Raw genomic sequence first — 22,542 nt, forward strand, 5'->3', positions numbered from 1 at the left:
GGGGGGGGAACGGAGGGATAACGGGATGCCTGATGGAAGAGCGCTTGGCCGGGGCTCGGGGCAGCATGTTCCTCACCTTCGGCACCGGCCCGTCCCGCGCAGAGCTGGCGACACCATCAGGGGCTCCGGCAGCGCCAAAACAGCATCGACCACCCCTCCTCACCCACCCCCCAAACCGTGGAGGCCCCCTCGAGAAAGCCGCGATGCTGGCCGGGAGCATCATCCCCCAACTCCCGGCGACCCCAACCCACCCGCGGAGCAGCTAGAGGGGCCCGGGGGGCTCAAGAGGGGAAGTTTCGGGGGAAGGAGAAGCTTTATCCCCATCCCCCAGGCAGCGGGACCCCTCCGGAGCCTGCCCGGGAACCCAAGGGAGAGGGCTCGGGAGGAGCGGCAGCCGCTTGAAGCGTCCGTGGGACCGGCCCCGGTGGGACAAAAGGGGCGGAAAAGCCGTCGGAAGTGATGCGGCAGTGACGCGCCCTCGTGTGACGTCACGCTGGATTAGGGGTGTGACGTCACGGCACGACAGCAAGCACCTCGCTAAGAGCCGCCTGTTTAGCGGTGAAAAGATTTTATTGGGGGAAAGAAGAAAAAAAAAACCCAAAAAGGTGAAGGGAGTGCGCCGGGCCGGGGGCCGGCCCCGGGCGGGCGTGACGTCATAGGGTGAGGTGTGATGCAATTCCTCCATCCAGGTGTGGCGGTGGGAGCAGGCGCCGCCCCATCCTACCTGCACCGGCCACCCCGCAGGGAGCGGCGGGTCAGGCGGGTGAGCAGCACCTTCACCCGGCCCCAGTGCGAGCGCCCGTCCTGCCGGGAGAGCTGGGGTCAGCCGGGGGGACCCTCGGGACCCTCCCCAGCCACACCCCAACACCCCCCGGCCGTACCTTGTCCGGTGCCGGGACGCCCGCCCCGCCCTCGGAGGGGTCCAGCAGGCTGGGGGAGCTGACCGAGTGTCCCCACATCCTCCGGCACCGCCCGGGCTCAGCTGCTCCTTGGGGGAATAAAGCCGCTCAAAGCCTGGGGGGGCATCGTCCTGCCATCCCACATACTGTCCCCCCTCACCTGGCGACAGGTCCCGCCATCCCACCCCGTTCACCTGGCACCGGCCCTGCCATTCCCGCATCTCCCAATGCTCACCTGGCCCCAGGTACCATCATTCCCAAATCCCACCCCGCTCACCTGGCGCCTGGCTGTCCGAGCAGGAGCGCGGCCGGAACCTCTCACCCCTCCACGTTCCCAAATCCTGCCTCGGAGGCTGCCGGGAGGGCTGCGGGGTGAGGGGAGGACAGGCAAGGTGTGAGCTAGGACCCCCACACCCCCTCCCCACGCATCCCCCTCCTCCTGGCCCTCACCAGGGTGGCCGGGCGGGCACACCGGGCTCCGGCCGCCTGCTGCCGGAGGGCGCGGTTGTCCTGCTGCAGCCGCGCCAGGCGCTCCAGCATCTGGCACACGTGTTCCAGGTAGCGCAGCCCCTGCCCCGACACCGCGGCCTCGGGCTCAGCCCGGGGGTCCCGAGGGCTGCCGGGCGGCCGAGCCCCCCCAGCCGGAGCCGCCGCCCCCATGGATTCCTCGGGGTCCCGCCGTGGCTCTGCCGGGTCGGCGGCGCTGGCGCTGCGCCGGCTGAGCTGTCGCGGGCAGCGCTGCCTCCTGCTCCGCTGCGCTGCCTGCAGCATCCTCCTGCTGCTCCGGGGTGGCCGGGAGGGCTCCTCTCCTCCGGGGGGCTTCTCCGCCGCGAAACCATCGAGGGAGAAGCTGCTCTCGGAGCCCAGCGGGGTACAGGGCGAGTGCTCGTTGCTGGTCATCTCCACGCCGGAATCCTCGGATTCGGATTTGAGGAACCTCCCGCCGGCCGGGGGGCTGCTGGGGGGCTGCGGTGGAGGTTGGGGGGCTCCCCGGGTGCTCGATCCCCGCGGGGGCTGCCGCGGGCTCTCCTGCAGCCGGCGGTAGACGCTGGCAGAGGTGCGCACGATGCAGCTCTCGGCCGAATCCCAGGGAGCATCTGCGGGGGGAGGGAGGACGTGTGGGCTCAGCTCGGGGGTCCCTGGGCAGAAAACTGAGTGCCCACCACCCTTCCAAGCCCGCTGAGCCCCCTACAGCAGCTCCAGCCGTGTCCCGGGCTCTCCCCGCTGCCCAGGGACCTCACTTCAGAGGGTTCCTGCAGCCGGGAATGCGCTCCTGCAACCCCAGCGTGTTGTCGCTGCTCCCCAAAAACACGGCCCTGGCCTCCCCCCATCCTCCTCCTCCTCCCAAGCCGCTGAGGTGCTGGGGGGGCACCCACGGCTTCCACCCTGACCTGGACAGGGCTTTTGAGCCGGGTTCTTCTCCTGTAACCCACTCGAGCTCAGTGCCGGCAGCCCAGGACCCAGCACGGCCATGGGATCCCGGATCTGGGATGGCTCCAGGGACCACCAGCTCCTCGCACTTGCCCCCATAGGATGGGTGGCATCGCCAGCCGGGATGCGCCCCCCACCACCACCCAGCTCCAGGTGGGATTGTGGCACATCCATGGGAAGGTCTCAGCCTTCCTTGCCCAACGTGTGCTCCCTTCCCAGCCAGGCCTCGGCAAAGGGCTCAGGGAGGTGGGAGCGAAATTTTGGCACCTCCTGCGGACTGCCCACCCCCCAGAAATCCCGCTCGAGGGCTGACATCCCCCTCAAACGCACTCACAGCAGCTGAACCTCCTCCTCCAGACAGCGCGGGAGCCACCCCACATCGCCGAGAGCCAGAGCCGAGTGCCGGCCGCGCGTCCCGGCGCTCCCTTTTATAGCCACCCCAGCCGGCGACGGGCCCTGTATCCAGAGGCACCTCATTACAGGACCGGTTCCCAACTGGTTCCTTGCAGGATCTGGGATCGGCGATACTGGCTGGGCCAGTGGTTAAGGATTCCCTTCCCACCCCAGCTAGGGAGGTGAGAGCGTTGTTTGGGCGCCGGCAGGCAGCCAGGTGCCGGCTGCATCCCACCAAATTCCAGAAAACTCACTCAGGACTCCGGCGTGGGCTGAATTCACCGGTCGGAGGTCCCAGTTCTCCCAAATTCCTGCCTGTCCCGCAGCCACACCACTCACCGTGCGTCTCTCGGGGGCTGGATAAGCCCAGGGGAGCCGGGAAGTCGCGGCCAGCCCTGGGACAATCCCGGCCGTTCAGTGGGATTGAATCTCAGCAATGCCGGGGCTCAGCCCGTCCGCCCCAGCAGGATTGAATCCCAGGAATTCCGGGGGGCAGCCCCTCCACCGCAGCTCCGTGGCTGCTGCCGGCATCCCAATTCCCACACGCCGCAATTCCACAGGCTCCAGGACCCCACGTGCAGAGGGGCCGCTCCCCCTGCCACCACGGGGGTGTGACCAGAGCCCCACCGGCGTGGGGGGGCACAGGCAGGGTGAGAAGGAGCGTGGGGGTCCCCATCAGCTCCTCCTGGTTTCCCGCCCCCGCTCAGCCCCCAGTACCTCCCAGATGTTGCTGCTGGAGGGGGTCAGAGATGGGCCCTGGGTTCTGGGGACCACCCCCCCGCTTAATTTGGAGACGGGCACCGGCCCATCAGCCCGAATGTGGGAAGGGAAACCTGAACTCCCAGCACAGCCGGTAGCCTAGCCCCCTCCCAGCAGAGTGAGGGATGAGAACCAGGGGCACAAGGCCCCTCTTTAACACAAACTGGGGGTTCCAGGGAACCCCCAGGCTCCTTCTCAAGCACAGACAAAACTAACCGGGGTTCCAAGGAACCCAGGTTCCCTCTCCAGCACAGACACCTCAAAACAGATCCCTAAGGATCCCCTCCTGCATGAGCCTCTCAGGTTGGAGACCCCGAGGCAACCCCCAGTCCAGTCCAGGCCACTTGGGTGGGGGGGTCCCCCACAGCCCCAGGGGCCACCGACTCACCGAGGTCACCACGGAGCGGCTGCACCGTGAAGGCTCCGCGGCGGCGCAGCATCCTCGGGATGTAGCCGTAAAACCGGGAACAGGGCACGGGGAGCCGGGCAGGGAGCACCGGGAGCCAGGCATGGAGTCCAGGGGCTGCTCCTCTGCTGCTTTATGGGGCAGGGCTGGGGGGCGGCACAGCCCCGGGGCGGGGCGGGGGGGCCGCCCCCTGCCTGGGCAGCCCCTTTTCCCCCAGCCGTGTTATCCCAGGGGGGCTCAAAGCGTTTTATTCCTCTTTTTCCCGTGTGTAGAGGGAGGGAGAAGGGCAGCACCATCATCATCCTCCTCCCTGCCTGGGTGTCCTAGAGCCAGGGAATGGTTGGGGTGGGAAGGGACCTTAAATCCCATTCAGTGCCATCCCTTGCCAGGGGCAGGGACACGTTCCGCTGTCCCAGGCTGCTCCCAGCCCTGTCCAACCTAGCCTTGGGCACTTCCAGGGATCCAGGGGCAGCCCCAGGTGCTCTGGAATGATGAATTGGGAAATTCGATGGGCAGCGCTCCATGACGGAGCCTGGGGTGCACGGGGGGCTGTGGCACGCCCCAAACAGACCCCAGTGAGACCCCAGGCAGGAGGGGAGGGGGGTCCTGTCTGTCCCTGCTGCAGAAGGACAGGGGAAGGGACAGGTCCCTCCCAAGCCGCTGATAACAGCAAAACCCAGATAACAGCAAATCCCAGATAAGAGCAAAGCCATCTCCGTGCACGCGGGCACGGAGGGCGGGGAGCGGCGATAAGAGCACCTGGAGCGGGACAAAGGCCTCGGCCAACAGCCCCCAATAAACCCGGACACCTCCCAGGGACACCGGGGCAGGGAGGGGCCATCCAGCCCTGCGGGCAGCCCTGACCTTCCCAGGAGCAGGACAAAGAACGGCAGAGGAGCACGGGACCCCTGCCAAGCCCTGGACCCCCACCCCGGGTGCAGGCACGAGGGTTGAGGGGTCTGAGGGGCCCCTGTCTGCACCCCGAGTTTGGGGTAAAACCCCCCCTTCCCCCTGCCCTGGGGTCCCGGCACAGAGCAGACAAGGCAGTGGAGCAAATATATATTATATTTATAGAGAATCTGGTTTAATTCCTCGGAGAAGCCCTTTGCAGTCAGTGCACAAGCGGTGCCAGCCCCCTCTCCGGTACCCAAGTGCTCAAGCGACCCCCCAGTGTCCCCTCGGTGTCCCCCAGGCTGAGAACACACCCAGCTCATCACACACACCCACAAAGGGGTGAAGATGGGCGGCTGCATTACATTCCCCTCCAAATCCAATCCATCCCCAGCCTGGCACTGCCCTCAGCCCCCCAGCCCAGCCCTACAGCAGTGGAGTGGGACAGCCCTGGGGTCCCACGGGGGATGCTGGCGGTGACCCCATCCCAACGGTGCCGGTGGCCGGGGCTCAGGAGCGGGGGGACACAGGGCGGGGGACGGGCCCGCCCGGGGGTCCCTGGTAGCGCAGGCGGGCGTGTTTCTCGCAGAACAGCTCGTCCCCCACCCAGAAGTGGCCGCGCATCTTGAGGCTGAGGCCGCAGTCGGCGCAGGTGTAGCAGGACGAGTGTCGGTAGCGGCCGTCCTGGATCCGCACCGCCTGTGTCCTGGGGGTGTGGGGACAGCCAAGGGGTCAGCCGAGGCACTCAGCGTGTCCCCAGGGTCCCCTCCCACCCAGGGTCAGTCCCATCGTGGCCCTGGAGCGATGGATCCTCTCCTGGCACCACCCCGGCCCCAGTCGCACCCCAGGACACATTTTCGCACTGAGGGAGCAATGGCAAGGAAGGATCCTGCCCTGCGACCCCCGGGCCCTCAGCCCCATTCCCACCCCACAATCAGCCCCGTTTTAACCGCGCCGGGAGTGACAGCGGGGATCGATCCTGCTCCAGCCACACCCAGGATCTCTGCCCCGGGACACCCCCACCGCTGAGAGCAGCCCCTTTTTGGCTTTGCCAGGAGGGATGGCAGGGACAGACCCAGCCCCGGGACCCTCCCAGGCCCCCAGCCCCACTCACGCGATGCTGCTCCCGCACTTCTCACAGACGTGCAGCTTCTGCACCCCGGCCACGGGCTTGCGGGCACCGGCCGAGAGCCGGCTGGGGAAGGGGGCTCCTGTGGGGGACACGAAGCCGTCAGGGTCCTGCCACCCCCGTGGCACACCTCCCGCCTCCCTCTGTGGCCCCCCTCACCTCCTTCCTCATCCTCCAGAGCCTCCTGGAGCAGGCGGAAGGTGCTGGATTGCCGCGGGGCCGCTCGCAGCTCCCGGTTCTCCTGTAGCATCTTGTAGACCTCCGAGTCCTCCTCCAAGCGCCTCATGGCCTGCTCCGAGCCCTGGCTGTGGGGCGCAGCCCGAGGGGAGATTTTGGGGGGAGTTCCCAGGACCCGGATTCCAGGATCCACCCGGCTGCACCCCGCTGCCCGTCCGCCACCTGCTCCCTCCACGCCGGGAGCTGCCCCAGCCTGCCCGGCCCTCCCACGGCCCCACCTGCCTACAGGTGAGTTAACCCTTTCCACGGGCTCCCTCAGCACCCACGGGTGACAAACTGGCGTGGGGACATGCGGCTGGGGGCTTCCCTGCCGTGGTGTCCCCCACACGCAGCCCCCAGCCTGCTCCGTACCTGTGGCAGGTGTTGGGAGAGGGGGAGGAGAGGTGCCTCTCCCTCAGGGTTTCCCAGGAGTTTTGGGGGGCTCTGAGCTCCGCTGGGGGTGGGCAAGGGGGTGGAGGCAGGACGGGTCCCTGGGAGCTGTTCTGGCGGCTCAGGTGTCCTCGGTCCTGGCAGGGGAGAAGTGATGGATGTCCAGGGGCTGGGGTGGGGCACTGCAGCAGCTCCCCAAAATGGCCTGAGAGCGCCCACAGACCTTCACTCTCCTCTCAGGCACTTCAAGAACATCTGGATCAGCCCCAGGGGCTTTCCCCAAGCCCAGGTCTCCAGAGGGATGCTCCATGGGGCAGCTGCTTCTCCTTCCCACCCAGGCTGGGGTCAGTGGCACCCTGCAGAGGGGGCCAGGGCAGCACTCCCACCCCAAAAGCCAGTGCCTGTGGCCATTCCCTTCCCTTCCCTCCATCTGCTCCTGCTTAACAGCCCCGGCGAGGACGGGAAGTGGAACCCTGGGTAAGTGGAAGCCGATGTTCCCCGGAGCAGCTGCCACGCAGATGGGAATGAATCCCAGCGGGACCCCGGCATGGGCACAGGGATCCCCTGCCTGGACCCACGGACAGGGAGAGGGGCAGCGCTGAGGCTCTGTGGGGTCACGAGGGATGAGCTAAAATTAGGCACGGGAGGAGCTGGGCCTTGGCCTCATCCCTGCTGGCATCCAGCGCCAGCCCTGGGATGCGAGGAAGAGTGGGATGGATCCAAGGGCAGCCATCCACTCACCACCCCCTTGAGCACAGGGGTTGGAGTGGGGGGCTTCGGGCACGGCATCTTCATGTCCCCAACCCTGTGGTGGGGGTGTCCGAACTGGGAGGGACCCTCCGGGGCTGGGATGGACCCTCTGAGACAGGGAAGGACCCTTCGGAGCCGGCACCAAAGCAAACAAGGAGCTGGGGAGGAAGGAGGGAGAGGGCGGCCGGAGGAGCCAAGGGGAGGCCGGGGCTGCGGCCAAAGGCAGCTGGGAAGGGCCGTGCTCGGGGCCGCGGCGCTTCCCAATTTGGGCTTGAAAAACAAGAAAAAGAGAAAGCAGGGAGGGAGGAAAGGAAGGAGACGACAAGCTTGGAGCCAGCGGCTGCCCGCAGGGAGGGATGGAGCGGCCGCGGGCATCCTGGCACTGAGCTGGGGGGTGGAGGAGGCATCCAGCCCCCGGGCATCCCGATCCCACTCCCGGGGTATCCCACCGGGGCCGGCGGCAGTGCCGGGGGTGTGCGGTGCCGCGGGTCCCTGCCCGGCCAACACCCCAGTGCCCCGGGCTGGCGGGAGCGGGGCTGGGCCTTCCCAAACTGGTTTGGCCTCCCCAGGCTGGCGCCGCTGCCAAGAGGAGCAAAACATCCCTGGGCAGGTGCGGCGGTGCCCGCGGGGCCGGGGGTGCTGCCGGCGCGGCGGGGAGGGGACGCCCACCGCAGACGGGGACCCTGAGGGGCAGCAGGGCCGGGCAGTGACGTGGCCATGGCGGTGCAGAGGGAGTGGTTGGGGGGCACAGAGTGGGGTAGTTTTGGGGTTCAAGGGGGGAAGGTTTAGCGCTGAAAAGAGGGATGGTTTGGTGGTTCAAAGCGGTGTGGTTTGGGGTTTAAAATGGAGATGACTTGGGGGTTTGGAGGGGGGGATGGTTTCTGCGTTCAAAAGGTTTTGGTGCACAGATGCCTCCCTCCTCAGCATCTCTGTGTGCCCCCCTGCAGCCCCTCGGCTCCCTGCTCACCTGGTGGAGGCCGGGACAGGTGAATTCCTGCTCCAAGTGTTGTGAGCTGAGGGGGAGAACGGGGACATTAGGGGGGGTTCCCTGGCCCTCCCCAGACCCCTCCCCACCCCCTAGCCCCATGCACAGCCCCAAGCAGCCTTACCTGGCACTCCCAGGTGGGTGGGTGAGGGATGCCAGGCTGGGGTCGAGGGTTCTCAGGGCACCTTGGCTCTCACTCCGCATCTGCAACGTGTCCTGGGGAGGGGAGGGTGACACCAGCAGCTGCCACCAGCCTGGGTGGGGGGCCGGAGTGTGCAGGGACTTCCCAGGGCTCACCTGGAAGTGCGTGGCCAACCTCTCTGGCGAGGTGTCCCCGTTGGTGTGGCTTGGAGATGGCACCGGGGACCTGGGGGCCGAGGGAGAGCAGCGGGGTTTGGGATCTGCCTCAGGAGCACAAAACCCCTGAGCAGGGCACACTGTGACCCCTTCCCTGCAGCCCCCGAGAGCAGCTGGGTCCCCAGCTGGGACCAGTTGTCCAGGTAACGGCTGCCAGCGCTGCCTGGCCTCGTTAGCACCCGATTCCTTAATTAGAGAGCCGGGACAAAGTCCCGCGGGGATGGCACCGCCCCAAGAGTCACCGGGGAGGGGGGAACAAGTGACACACGCGTGGTTGGGGATCCCGGCCCGCATGAAGACACCGCTGGCACCCAGGGCCAGGTGTCCGGGCTGCCCCCAGCACTCACCTCTCCACCTCCAGCCGGAGCTGCCCGGGGCTCTGCTTGATCTTGTTCTGCGCCTCCACGTTGAGCATCTCAGCCGTGCTCTCCCCATTGATGGTGACAATGACATCCCCCGGCCGGAGGTCACCCGTGGCCGCCTTCCCGTGCTCTGTCACCTTCATGGAGAAGGGGACATGGGATGGCCCCGGTGACCCCCCACCACCCCGTGCAGTGCAGCATCCCCCGTGCAGCCTCAAGCCCCGAACCCCACCCTGCTGGGATTGCTCCCACCCTGCTGGGATCACCAGAACAGTACCAGACCCTCTGCCAGGAGGGGACCACGGCCTTGGGAACAACACCCGGAAATTTGGCACAGCCCAGCCCAGCCCGGGGGACACAGGAACCCCCCCCTCCCCCCCCATGCCACCGTCGCCCGCCATGGGCCGTTCCCACGGAGCAGGATCCCTCAAGGACGGCAAACAGGATCCGCTCCCCGGAGCAGCCCTGCCTGTCCCGACGGCCTTACCCGGGCCGGGGGACATGTGGGGGGGCTCCTACCTTGGAGACAGTGATGGGCTTCCCAAAATCTCTTCCCCCGGAGATGCGGAAGCCCCACGGGGCCGGGCCGGGCAGCGTCACTGTCACCGGCATGGCAGCGGCGGCTCTGGGTGGGCAGGAGTGAGGTGTCAGCGATCCCGGGTGAGGGGACGAGGCAGAGGGGACCCCCCTCTTCCTACCCACAGACCACCCAGCGAGGTCCTCCCTGTCCCCGCTGAACCCTGAGGGTCCCCAGCACCAGCAGCGCTTTCCTTCCGGGGAGGGGACCCAGGTCCTTGCAGGGTGTCAGCAGCCAGCGCCGCTTCCTCTTGTCCCCCAAGGCTTGCAGCTTCCTCCCCCGGGCCCAGGGGGTCCCAGGCACCCGGTGGTGCAGCTGAGACAGACAAAGTCGTTCCCAGGAGCTGGAGCAAGGCAGGAAATCGGTGACGCCTTGGCAGCAAGGCCAGAGCTGTGGCCTGGCAGAGCTGAGCCACTGAGGTTTGGAGGGGAGGATGTGGCAGCGAGGGACGGGTCCTGCTGCTCACCACAGCAGGATCCGACACCCAGCAAGGACCAGCAGCTCCAGCCTTTCATCCCACAGCAAATCCACACTGCTAAAGGACGCTGAGAATCCCCCGGGGGTGGCACAGAGTCCCCATGGCAGCCCGTGGCTCCGATGGGATGGGTGGGAATGTGCATCCCCTAAATCTACACCAGATCCCATCCCATCCATCCCGCCACAGCCTGGGAGAGCTGGGCAGCCCATCTGGAACCGGGTACCCCGTCCAGCACCGGGCACCCCATCCGCAGCTGCCGGGAATGTTAAAAATCCCAAGAGCACAAAGAGGGGCTTGAGAGGCTGCCCGGAAGAATTTCCTGGGCCGGGCTTCCAGCCCCGGGAGGAAACCCCAAACCCCCTCCCCATGCCCAGCCCAGCTCAGCATCCCTGGGCAGCGAGGGCTGCCAGCCCGGGGACCCCCACACCCAGCTGGGCCCTGCAAGACCCCCAAGAGCCCTGCACTTCTTCTCCTGCACCCCTTCTTTAGACACTCCACCCCACCTCTCTTATACTCCCCTTCTCCATCTCCTGCACCCCTTTTCCATCCCTGTCCCCAGCGCTGTCCGTGCTCCCCTTCTTCATCCCCTGCTCTCCTCCTCCTCCCCCCCACACCTTGCCTGTGTCCCCGCTCCCTCCGGGCTCTGTCCCCGCAGCACAGCGATGTCTTTGTGCCCGCGGCGACTGGCGGTGCCGCCTGGCACCCGCGGGGCGAGCGGCGGGGACGGGAGATGCCAGGAGTCGCTGGGACGTGGGGACACAGGGACATGGCGCTCGCGGGGGATCTGGGGACCTGGCGACTTGGGGACGTGAGGACTTGGGGACGCAGTAGCGCGACATGGCCTCACGTCCCTCTCCACCCCCGGGCACCGGGACCCCCGACGGACGGACACCCCCCACAGCCGCAGCCGGCGCCCCCCAAGCCCCCCGTGCCCCCCGCGCACTCACCCGGGCGGCCGAGCCGGGCGGCCCCGCGGGGCTGCGGAGCCGAGCGCAGCCCCGGGACGGCACCGCCTCCTCGGGAGGAGCCGGGCCGGGCCGGGCTACGGGCACGGCCCCCCCCCCCCCCCCCCCCCCCCCTCCGGGACGGGGCTCACGGCGGTGGCTGGGCCCGCCCCGGCACCGACCGGGACCGCCCGTGGGCGTGGGGGGATCCCCGCGGCCCCACGCAGCGTCCTCCCCCCGCTCCCCGCCCCGCGGCTCCCGGTGGGACGTGTCCCGGGAGCGGCTCCTCCACAATCCCGGATCTCTCGGAGTCGGGCTGAGCTGAGCTTTAATGATGGAAAAGAAGCGAAGGCGACTCCCGGACACGGACCCACATCCCGGGTCACGGCCGTCATGGTCAGGCCCGGCACCGGTCAGGATCCCAGGGCGACCCCCGGGGTGGTGGCAGAGGGCAGCGGTGAGGAGGGGGCGGGTTAAGGCACTGGGGTGGGGGGGACACCCCTAGCCGGGGGGATTTGTCCCTGTTAGAAGCAGCCCCATAGGGGCGGGAGGGAGCTGGAGGTACTTCATCCCCGTGGGGGGACACGGACGGGACACAGGGTGGCCCAGGCGGAACAGAGAGAAGCCCCCAGCCCCACTCCTCCCCCCGGGGATCCCCATGGCCGCGGGTCACACCGGCGCCACGTAATTCCCAGGAAAAGTGCCAAATTTCTGCGTCCTCCTGGACACTCCTGTGGGGACAAAGACACGGAGAGGTGGTGAGGGGCGAGGGTGGCACCTTGTCCTCATCCCTGTCCCCATGCTGGTGGCCACGCACCCACGAACCAGCCATCGTCGCACTGCTGCATGACATCCACCCTGTCCCCTTCTAGCAGCTCCAGCTCGTCGGCGTTTTGGGGCCGGTACTGGTAGAGCGCCCGGTACCTGCGAGAAAAATCATGGGCAGGACCCACCCCACGGGTCCCTCGTGGGGACGCGGCGCCCTGGGGACACTCCTGGCCCTGCTTACGGAGTCCACCGGATTTCGGAGCCGTTGTAGGACGGGGCGGGCTCGGGGCGGGCACCGGTTTGTGCGGCCGGGGCTGCGCGCTGTGGGGGGACAGGGTGGGTTCAGGGCAGCGCCCGCAGCCCCGGCGGTGCCGGGGCACGATGCCAGGGTGGGGGGCACGATGCCAGGGTGGGGACCACTCACCTGCTCAGGGGTCCAGGCAGGACGCCGGGGCTCCTGGGGGTGGGTGGCCGCAGGGTGTGGGGGGCTGGCAGAGGCCACCAAGGGGCCGGGGGTGCCAACGTGGGGCAGCTTTGGGGAGGAGGGGAAGGTGTTGCTGAGGTGAAGCGGAGAGGACGGGCGCCCTCCCGTCACCCCGGGACCCCGCTTGGCTTCCCGGGGAGAGCCTGTGGGAGCCTGGGGGATCCGGGGACCGGGTGAGCGCTGCAGGGACGGGGATCCGGCTGCGGGCCGGGGGCTGGCGGGAGCAGGGGAGGAGGGGATGTCCTCGGCTGTGGCTTTGACCCGTGGCTCCTTCAACACCTGGACGTAGGTGGCGGGGAAAATGCCCTGGCGGCTGGTGCCCGAGATCCGCCCCTCGTACCAGTTCTCGTTCACTCGCCGCACCAGGCAGATCCGCTCGCCCTGCCGCGGGAGGAGAGGGTGGGTCAGCATGGAATGGGCACGGAATGGGCACGGAAAGGGCAAGGAATGGACACGGAAAGGCCAAGGAATGGCACAGCACGGAGCGGCGGTACCTTGCGAAAGGAGAGCTCCACGTGCAGATCCCCTCTGAAGTTGTAGAGCGCCGAAGCCTCACCGTATTCCAGCACCTGGAGCGTGGGAGCCTTGATGGGCTTGGGCACCTCCGTGGGGGGCAGGATCTGTGTGGGACACGCGGGTGAGGGGCAGTGCCAGGACCCCCCGGCCCCGCTGTCCCCTCACGGCCCGGGCTCACCTCCACGTAGTTGGAAGGGAAGATGCCCACGCGGCCGTGGTGCTCCCCCTCCAGCCAGTTCCTGTCCACCTCCTTGTGGATGTAGACAATGTCCCCCTTCTGCAGCGTCAGCTCCCTGTAAGGGACACTGTCACACCCGTCCGGGGGCACAGACCTGTCCCCAGCCCGACGGGCAGGGCCACCCCGCGTGCCGGGGCTCCCCCAGTCCTCATCCATCATCCGAGGGGCACGGCGGGACCCCACGAGTGACCCCCGTGCTTACTTGGGAGACTCAGCCTGGAAGTTGAACTTGAGGCGAGCAGCTTTCATCTGGGGAGGGAGAGGAAAGGTTACAGGGAGAGTAAACCCTCCTCCTGAGCCCCCCATGCCCTGCCATGGGGCACTCCCAATTCCAGCCATCCCAAATCCCACATGGGATGGGACCATCCCAGCCCCACCTTCTTCTCCTCCTTCTTGACGGCCTCCACGGGGTCCCCCAGGTCCGACAAGCTGGGGAGGGTCCCTGGCCTGAGGGTGTCTGTAAAGAGCGGGGTGTCACCAGCTGGGTTCTTGGGGTGCCCCATGGCAGGGCTTGGGGGGGCTCAGAGGGGCTAAAGGGGGGCTCACCTCTGCCGGAGGCTGCATGGCTCCGGTCACTGGCCAGCCCCAGCCCACCCCGCTCCATGCTGGGGGTCGCAGGTAAGGAGTGGGTGACAGGGGGGCTCCACAGCCGGTGGGGTGATAGGGGGCTCCTGTGGGGTGACAGTGGCTCAGGGCAGGGCTGAGTCTCGTGTCCAACCCTGCTGCCATGAGCCCTCCCTGCTCGTCCCCCAGACCAGGATATCGGGGTCCTGTGAATTGCACGGACCAGGACCCCTGAGTCTCATGGACCAGGACATCAGGAATCCTCAGGACTCCTGGATCCCATGGACCAGCACCCCTGGTTTCCATAGACCAGGAATTTGAGGTCCGCCAGGACCAGGATGCTTGAATTCCATGAACCAGGATATTGGGGTTTCCCAGAACCAGGACCCCGGGATCCCACGGACCAGAGCCACCCAGTGTGAAGACGCTGGGGTCCCCCAGAACCGAGAATCCTGGGTCTGCTCTCTTCACCCCTCCAGGGTCTCGTCCAGAGGCAGCCAAGCGGGACAGGTCCAAAGTTTTCCGGCAGCGCCGGCAGCGCGGCCCCGCTGCCGCCGAGCAGGAAGCACGGAGCAGGGGAGGGCGGGCTGGCTAATGAATAACTCCGCTCCGGGGGGCACTTTAAGAGCCCAAATGCACCCCCCAAACCGGAGAAGGGTTGAGGATGGGGGAGCCAACCCCCCCCCCCCCCCCCCCCCCCCCGTGCTCCCCTGGGAGTTACGGTCGGTCCTACAAGAGGAGGCGCTTGTTTGTTTGTTTGTTTGTTTGTTTTCCTCCCGCTGCCGGGGCACAGAGGGGTCTATAGGGACACCCTGGGGTCTCCACCCCATCCCGCGGTCCCCACCCCATCCCGGGGTGCTCCGGCAGCCGCCGGCACAGCTGCCGCTTCCCTGCGCCCGTGGGGACATGGGGACACAGCGGTGGGAATCCAAGCACCGTCACCTCCCCTGGGAAGGAGCCAAACGCCGGGACACGGAGTCCCTGCTCCAGGGACGGGGGAAAGGGTCAGCCCCGCTCCGGTCCCGTCACACCCAGCGGGCAGCCGGCCCGGCGCCGGCTCCCACCCGTGCCGGGGTGTGGGGGCACGAGGGGGTCCGCGGGGATCCCGTGGGGGATGCCCGGGGGACTCTCACCCCGCGGGACGCTGCAGGAGCAGCCCGCCCGCTCGCCACCCCCAGAACGGGGTCCTGTCCCTCGCCTCGAGTGGGGTCTGGGCAGGGGGATTTGGGGGTGCGGGGGGTGGGAGCGGCCGCTGAACTCACCGAGAAGCCGGGGAGGCCGGAGCAGGGGAGCGAGCGGTGGGAGCAGCCGCCGGGCTCTGCCGGGAGGAGCGGGAGGGGGTGGGAGAGAAAAATTAATCATCCAGGAGGCCGAGTCTCGGCGGGAAGCGAAGGAGTCCAGCTCGGCTGCGCCAATGAACCGCCGGCCGGCCGGACGGACGGACGGGCTGGGTCCTAGAGCCCCACAGCCACGGCCACGGCTCCAGGCCGCTGAGCAGCCGTGCGTGGGTCCAGATGTGCGCGGACCCAGACAGACCGGCACCGAGTTGTGCACGCATCCAGATGTGCACGCAGCTAGCTGTGCATTCACCCAGCCGGGCAGGCATCCAGATGTGCAGGGATCCAGCCACGCACACATCCAGCTGTGCAGGCATCCAGCTGTGCCCACATCCAGCCGTGCACGCACCCAGATGTGCACGCACCAATCCAAGCATTAATCCAGCATCTGGCCACGCATGCATCCAGCTGTGCATCCCACCATGTGCATGTCCGAGCCTTGCACAAAGGCTGAGCCCACAGCTGGATGTGCCCACAGCTGGATGTGCCCACAGCTGGATGCCCTGCAGGGACCAAGGAGCAGCAGGAGGGGTCTGGGGTACCTGGCGGGGCGTCCGGCTTGTCTCCATGTCCCTCATGTCCTTGTCCAGCTCCTCGCTGAGCTGCTCCAGCTCCTGCTCCAGCAGCACCTGCACATGGCACGGGCAGGACAGGGCTGGGGTGGGCCAGGCTGGCACTGCCCATGGGCACCGGGACCCCACTGCCTCCCCCTGACCCCCACCTGCCACCACCACCTCACCTCGATGGACTGAGCCCGCTTCGGCTGTGCTGCAGCCGGGGTCTGGAAAGGGCAAGGGGCCAGTCAGGTGTGTGCCCACTGAGGTGCCACCGCCCTGCCCGTGTGCCAGGACCTGCCTACCTGCTCCCGGGGAGAGGACTTCCCTGGTTCATAGTCAAAAATGCTGCCAGGCTCGGAGGTGGCACCGGTGACACCCCAGCGGGTCCTGTGGAGGGTGGGAGGGGTTCAGCCACCACAGCCCCCACCCCGTGGGCACCCACGTCCCTGTGCCGCGCTCACCAGTCCATCCCGTTGGGAATGCCAGGGGGCTCTGCTGGGGCTGACCCCCTCCTCCGCGGTTTGGAGGGTGATGGAGGTGCCGTGGTGGGGCAGGAATGTGTGTCCCAGTCGGGCTCTGAGGATGGAGGAGCTGAGCGGGTGCCGAGCTGCCCCTGCTCTGTGCCACACCCACACACCTGGGCTCACCTGGCAGCTTGCGGTGGATCTGACGGAACATGCTGCGGTACCAGTCCCGGGGGCTGTCAACGCTCTGGGGGCACAGATTGGGGTGATAAGGGGGTGACAGCGGGGTGACACCCCTGCCCTGTGCCCCCACTCACCGAGCGTGAGGCGAGGGGCATCCCTGTCTCATCCACGGGCCCGATGCCATCGTACTTCACCCAGCGCCTCTCCCGCCGCTTGCTGTCCTTGGTCCAGGTTGCCGACCAGCCCGGTGCCCGTGGGCAGGTGGGGGCAGCCCTGGGGCTGGGAGTGGGGTGGGCGGGCACTGGGGTGCTGGGGGCTTTCGCCTCCTTGGCCGGCCAGGTCTGGTACCACTCATTCACTAGAGACAAGGTGAGCATGGCTCAGGTGAGCATGGCTCAGGTGAGCATCGCTCGGGGGAGCCCCCAGGGGTATCCCCAGGATGCTCAGGGCTGTACCTGAGCTCTTGGGATCTCCCTGGCTGTTCTCGGCAGCGCTGCGGCTCTCCGAGTCATGGAAGTGGAAGTTGAGAGTGTTGGAGCCGCGGTGGCGGATGACGGGCACCTGTGGCACAGGGGCAGCGCCAAGGATTGGAGGGGTGCGACCCCCCAGGAATCCACCAGCACGCGACAGTCCCCAGCCCCACTCACCCGTGTCACCGTGTGCTGCGGGGACACCTGCAGAGCCGGGTGAGGGTGGGGAACGTCCTCCACACCCAGAGCCGGGCTGGTGTCGGGGGGCAGGAGCCGGCCCGCCATGGCCGGGGGGTGGGATGGTGCCCGTGCCCTGTGGGAGAAGAAGCTGTGCTCACGGGCCGTCCCGTGCCCCTGTTTTCTGGGCATTCCCAGGCTTTGCCAGAGAGATGGCGGATCGGAGGATCCCCAGCCCCGCCGCTGGGAGCGTCCCCTGTCATTCAGAGGCGCAGGGGACATCATGTGTGGGGTGACAACGATCACGGTGGGGTGACAGCCACGGTGGCAGCGTCCCCAGCCCAGGGAGCCCCGCGGCGCCAGGCGAAGCGGCTGTTCCTGTTCAGAACCAGCCCTGGCGCGGGTCCCCCACCGCCTTCTCCATGCGGATCCAGACCACCCGCGCCCGGCCCTGCCCCGGCTCTGCACGGATGGATCCAGCCCCCCGGGCTCTTCGGGAAGAACACGCCCGGAGCGGCTCGGGGCGATGGCCGTGCCGCTTTCCCATCCGCCATCCCGGCACGGTGCCCTCCAGCCCGGGCACGTGGCGGCAGCAGCGTCGCCCGCCCGGGAGCGCTGCCAGTGCCGGGAACACGACAGGGCAAAAATATTTCCCCGCCCTGCAGCGCAAACAGGGAGGGAGAGGGGACGGAGGGACGAGGAGCCGGGAACGCGCGGCCGAGCCCGGCACCGCCCGCCGGGAGGGCGATGCTGTGACTCACCGCGGACCGGCCGGGGGACAGCTGGGGGGAACGGGACCTCCCGAGCGGTTCCGGATAACCGGGAGGCTCCGGAGGCGACCACAGCTCCGCGGCCTTTGCTGGATACCTGTGCCCTGGCTCGTCCCTCACCGCGGCACCGGCGCTCGCAGGTCCCCACCACGGTCAGACCCCGTTTCCAATGGGGCATTCTGGGGCGCTGCCGGGGGTGCCAGCCCGGCACGGTGCCCTCTGTGTGTGTGGGACCCCCAAATCGGGCTGGCGACCCCTCGGCTCCCTGTTCCTCACACCGCAGCCCCAAGGCTGTAATTAATGTTAATCAACCCCGTGGGGAAACTGAGGACCGGGGAAGGATGTGCCTCGGGACACAGAAAGTGGGGTGCAGGCTCCTATCCCCCCCAGGGCACCCCAAAAACCTCCACGCCATTCCCAGCACAGCACCCACACAGGGCTCTGCCCCATCCTTCTCTTCCTTTGGAGTGTCCCCCAAAACCTGCCCCCGGGGGTCCCCTCTCCGGCCCCCCCCAGCCAGCTCTTACCTCCTGGGCGGTGCCAAGGGGGTCCCCCTGGAAACACCGGGGTTTTGGGGAGCCCCGGGGCGAGCGGGACGGAGCTGCGAGCGGCAGAGAAGAAAAATCCACGGCACGAACTTCGACGGGAGAAGGAGCGGGGACGAGGGGGGGCTCAGCGAATCGTGGGGCCTTGGCGGGGAGAGCCCCCCAAGAACATGTCCCTGGAGGGTCGGGAGTCACCGTCCTCCCCGGTGTTGGGTCCCCGTGTGCCCCGGTCCCCCCGGGGTGCTCTGCCCCCCCCAGCGCTCCCCGCTCTGGAGCTGGGCCGGCCCATTCAGAGTTTCCAGTGACATTTCCAGGGATGGGATCCAGGGAATGGAGCCAAGAGGCTGAACTCATCCCACGCCCCGCGCACGCGTTCCCGCACACCCGGCCCCCGCTTACGAAACGGGGCCAGCCCGGCGTCGCCGGCCCCCTGGCGCGATGGAGACGGGGATTTGGGGGGGGGGGGGGGGGGAAATTTTCGGGAAAGGATGGGGGAAGGGAGTGCTGGGTGGTGGTCGGGACCGAGGTGGGGAGTGGGGTCTGCGCTCCCGTGGATCTCCGAGCTCCGGGATGGGGGCACGGGGAGAGCAGAGCCCCATCCCCACTGCCTCCCGCTTTCCCACGGCTGACTCTCTATCCCGTCCATCCCTTGCATCTCCTGCATTCCTCCATGTCTTCAATCACTCCATCCTCCAGGGACCTGGGCACTGGGAACCCGCATGTAAGACCCCCGTGCCCTGCCTGCGTCCCACCTCACCTCCTCCAGCGTCACCGTTTCCCCATCCGATGGAAAAAGGGATTTAGGGAGGATTTTTGGAAGAGGCTGAGGAGAGAAATGCTGAGAGATGAGGACCGAAGTGGGGAGTGGGCTCTGTGCTCCTGTGCCCGCCAAGCCCTGATGTGGGGGCAGTCAGAGCAGAGCCCCCATCCCCACTGCACCCCTCCATCCCCTCCATCCGCCCATCCCTAAGGAATCCGGGCGTGGGTCCCCCATGGAACGCCCCCGTGCCCTGCTCTGGGGGTGTCCCGTGTCCCCCCGTGCCTCCTCGGGCAGCGCCCGCATCCACCACTCACCCGCCGACCACTTCCTGCTCCCCCAAACTGCTGACACCCCCAAAACGGGGCAGCCCCAGCCCTTCCTCATCCCGTGAGCTCCCACGTGAGCTCCCGGGGCGATGGTGGCTTCGCTGCCACCCCTCGGTCCCCACCAAGCCACCGCCCCCTGCTGCTGGGGACGAGAGGAACGATGGCAGGAGCTCTGTCCGGCTGCGATGCTGCGCCCTGGGGACACCGGGGACACCGGGGACACCGGGGACAGGGTCGGGTGTCCTCCCCCCTGACACGGCCCTGGGGGCGCAGCTGCCACCCCAGTGGCTCCATGGTGCCAGCTGGGGACACCGTGGCGAGGACACAGCACGGGGACAGGGGCTGATCCTGCTGGAAAATCCCGGGGTGACGAGTGCAGGGATGGCAGCAGGGCCGGGGAGGGTTAAACCCAGCGAGGGGACACCCCATCCCTGCCGACCATGTCTTCCAGGTTCCCTCCAGCCCACCAAGTGACACTTCGCGAGGTCGCAGCACCCGCTGGCGATGCGAGGAGCAGTCCCCCTCATCACAGCCCCTCTCGGGGTGCCAACACCCCCTGCCCAAACCCCCTGCCCCACTCACCTCCTGGTCCCCCACTCACCGTCCCCGTACCCGGCGAGGAGCCTCCAGCGCCGGCCCTGCCTCGGTCCCTCCCTCCCCGCGGCTCCCAGCACCAGCCTCCGCTCACAGATAAATATTTAACGCGCAGCCCGGGCCGGGATTAACAAAGGGCGAGTGTTTCCTGTTTGCTCAGCGCGGCGATGCCAGCCGGGAACGTGCGGCCGGCCCCAGGGATGCTCGCAGGGATGCTCCCATGGGCAGGGATGTGCTGGGAGCACCCCCCTGGAAACGGAGCTGAGGGTTGGGGGCTCCCCAGTTTTGTCGGGAACACCCAGGAAAAGGGTGGGAGAGCTGGAGTGTCCTGCCCCGGGCGTGCCCTAGATGCATCCGGAGGCTGGAATGCTGTCGGGAGGAGCAGGTGGGAAACAGGGAGCACGTGGTGAGCCGAGCTCGAGGCTGGACACTGAATTCCTGAAGGAAAAGCTGCTGTGATCAGGATAACGCCCTGAAGTCCTCCAGAGCTCATTCCGAATGTTCTGCTGTCACTAGGGAAGAGGGGATGGATCTCAGCTGGGAGCCACAGCAGCTTCCCGGGAATGGAGGGAGCTGGTGATGCAGGAGGGGGATCCCTGGGCAGGATCCAGCCCGGCCTTGGAACTGGGACCATTTGGATCCATCCTGATGGATCCCGACCCCAACGCTGCTCCCCGAGTTCCCTCTCTGGAGGGAACGCCCCCAAAAGTGACAAGGAAGGAGCTGGGGTGGAACAAGAGCTGGCACATCCCGTCCTCTCCCTGCTGGCACGGCATTATTTACCCAGGGAAGGCTGAGGAGCAGGAGCTGAGAGCTCTCCAAATCCACAAATCCAGCCGGGAGCCGCCGCTCCGCGTGTGCCGACGTGCTGGAGGTTGGGAGACGCCGTCTGGGCGCTGCCCCAGCCCTGGAGAGAGGCTCTAAAACCCCCAAAATCCTCCCTTTTGGCAGCATGGGAACACCTTTCACACCTCAAAAAAACCAACAGCAGAGTCCAGTGACTGTGTCAATTTTTAACCTTTTTTTCTTTTTTTTTTCCTCCTTAAAGATGACTCCGATTTACATCGAGACAGTTCTAACAAATTCATTCCTTGTTTCACAAAAAAAAAAAGAAATTATATTAAATAATTTCTGCAAATAAATAACATTTTCACCATTTTTTCTCCTTTCAACAGAACTGGAAAAAAAAAAAAAGCAAGAAATAAAAATAAAAATTAAAAAGGAGGCAGTCTCCAGGCAACGGGCGTATGATCCTTCAGCATCGAGAACCCTAAAATCACCATCACTGCACCCCTGGAGGGCTTCAGGTCCTCCCTGGCCAAGGTTTGGTGGGATCTGCATCCCTGCCAGCTCCCCAGGCCAGGTGGGATCTGTGCCAGAGGCAGCCAGAGGGGTTCTCCCACTCCCAAAAAGAAAATTAAGCTTGAACTCAACCCACCACCCGCCCCATTGCCGACTCCCCTCCTTGGACATGCACCTTGCTAGAACATGCAAAAAAAACCCAGGCTGCGGGGAGGTGGGGGGCTTTCCCTGGATTTGGGGGCTCCCTCGGGTCGGGGGGGCTCCCCCAGGGCCCGTGGGCTCCCCACAATCCCGGTTGTCCAAGCTCCAGGTGGCAGCCGGGGAGGGGAAGGGACGGGCGGGAGCTCGGGGACAGAGACAATCCCAGCTCCGAGGTGCTGGATTTGTGGGGGGAAAGGAGGAAAAAAAGGGGGAATTCGGGGGCGTTTCTGGATTGTTGTTTTTTTTTTTGTTTGTTTGTTTGCCTTGGTGGGGATCGGGGCAGGGAATTCTGCTCTGAGGTTGGAGGGGGGATCTCGGCTCAGGGCTGTGGCAGGGGATGTTAATTGAGGGGGTAATTAGCACCCAGAACCCCATCGCTGCTCCTCACCCCCTCGGGAACTGCTTCAAAGGGAAGAGGGGACCTGGCAGTGGGAACATCCAAACCTGCCGGTGCCACAGGGGCAACTTCCAGCCCTTGGCCACCATCTCTGAGGCTGGGACAACCAACATGCAGCCCTTGGCGACCATCTCCAGGGTCAGGGCAACCAACATCAAGCCCTTGGCCACCTTCCCCAGGGCTGGGACGCTGGGAAGGTGCAACTCCACCAGCCCTGGGGATAAGGGTGGGACAAAAATACCACCCTTGGCCACCTTCTCTAGGGCCAGGACAACCAACATCCAGCCCTTTTCCAGGGCTGGGACGCTGGGAAGCTGCAATTCCACCAACCCCAAGGATTAGGGGATTGGATCTGAGCCCCCAAACCATGAAGCACAAGATCCAAAAGGATTTTGGAGAGGGGGAATCGGTGATGCCAGAGCAGGAGAAAAGGGTGGGGGGACAAAATGCCAGCAAAGCAAATCCCCCTCTGCGATGGGCTGGGCCCTGCTGAAGATGGGAGCAGAAGGTGCCAGGCTCAGGGTCCCGCAATTCCCATCCCAAATATCCCGACTAAAACCTGGCTGGCTTGGGTGAGATCCCAGCCTGGGTCAGCACAACACGCCCGAACATGCACGGGCAGCCCTGGGCACAGTCTGTGTGCCTGGGTACCACACACGGGCTCACCGCGCTCACAGGAGGCCCTGAAAGGACAAAGAAATACTCACAGACAAAAGGCAATTTTTGGCCCCACTCCTCGGACTGGGGGGAGAGAAGCTCGCTCCAAACATCTCGCACTTTTCGCAAAGCGGTGGGCGTGTTTTAAAAAAAAGAAAAGGGATCAAAGGGGAAAATAAAAACACGAAAGAAAAAAGAAAAAAAAAAACCAAAGAGGGGAAAGTGGAGGCATGTGACTGAGAAGTGTGGAAACCCAGCGGTCTGC

General features: G+C 66.5%; 3 protein-coding genes across 3 annotated transcripts; all 3 read right to left on the minus strand.

Annotated features, from left to right (window-relative positions):
* Positions 1-720: 720 nt before the first annotated feature.
* On the minus strand, positions 721-3,922 carry C29H8orf58 (chromosome 29 C8orf58 homolog). Its single transcript, XM_062510539.1, has 5 exons — positions 3,871-3,922; positions 1,350-1,996; positions 1,177-1,264; positions 882-985; positions 721-804 (listed from the first exon to the last, which is right to left on the minus strand). The coding sequence occupies exons 1-5, from the start codon at positions 3,920-3,922 to the stop codon at positions 721-723; spliced, it is 975 nt and encodes a 324-aa protein (XP_062366523.1).
* Positions 3,923-5,185: 1,263 nt separating this feature from the next.
* Positions 5,186-9,580, minus strand: PDLIM2 (PDZ and LIM domain 2). The gene is made up of 9 exons (XM_062510538.1): positions 9,488-9,580; positions 8,954-9,105; positions 8,547-8,616; positions 8,374-8,465; positions 8,232-8,277; positions 6,497-6,651; positions 6,059-6,213; positions 5,894-5,990; positions 5,186-5,485 (listed from the first exon to the last, which is right to left on the minus strand). The coding sequence occupies exons 1-9, from the start codon at positions 9,578-9,580 to the stop codon at positions 5,290-5,292; spliced, it is 1,056 nt and encodes a 351-aa protein (XP_062366522.1). The 3' UTR covers positions 5,186-5,289.
* A 2,056-nt stretch (positions 9,581-11,636) lies between these two features.
* Positions 11,637-16,833, minus strand: SORBS3 (sorbin and SH3 domain containing 3). The gene is made up of 21 exons (XM_062510465.1): positions 16,726-16,833; positions 16,534-16,639; positions 16,213-16,436; positions 16,079-16,142; positions 15,893-16,007; positions 15,734-15,818; positions 15,596-15,655; positions 15,417-15,503; positions 15,004-15,179; positions 14,800-14,855; positions 14,569-14,747; positions 14,382-14,518; positions 13,520-13,644; positions 13,351-13,430; positions 13,176-13,222; positions 12,914-13,028; positions 12,714-12,839; positions 12,188-12,600; positions 11,977-12,003; positions 11,785-11,891; positions 11,637-11,698 (listed from the first exon to the last, which is right to left on the minus strand). Exons 1-21 carry the CDS (start codon positions 16,831-16,833, stop codon positions 11,637-11,639), a joined length of 2,499 nt encoding a protein of 832 aa, XP_062366449.1.
* Between the last annotated feature and the right edge of the window lie 5,709 nt (positions 16,834-22,542).

The sequence above is a fragment of the Cinclus cinclus genome, chromosome 29 (genome assembly GCF_963662255.1).
Source record: "Cinclus cinclus chromosome 29, bCinCin1.1, whole genome shotgun sequence".
Classification (NCBI taxonomy): Eukaryota; Metazoa; Chordata; class Aves; order Passeriformes; family Cinclidae; genus Cinclus; species Cinclus cinclus.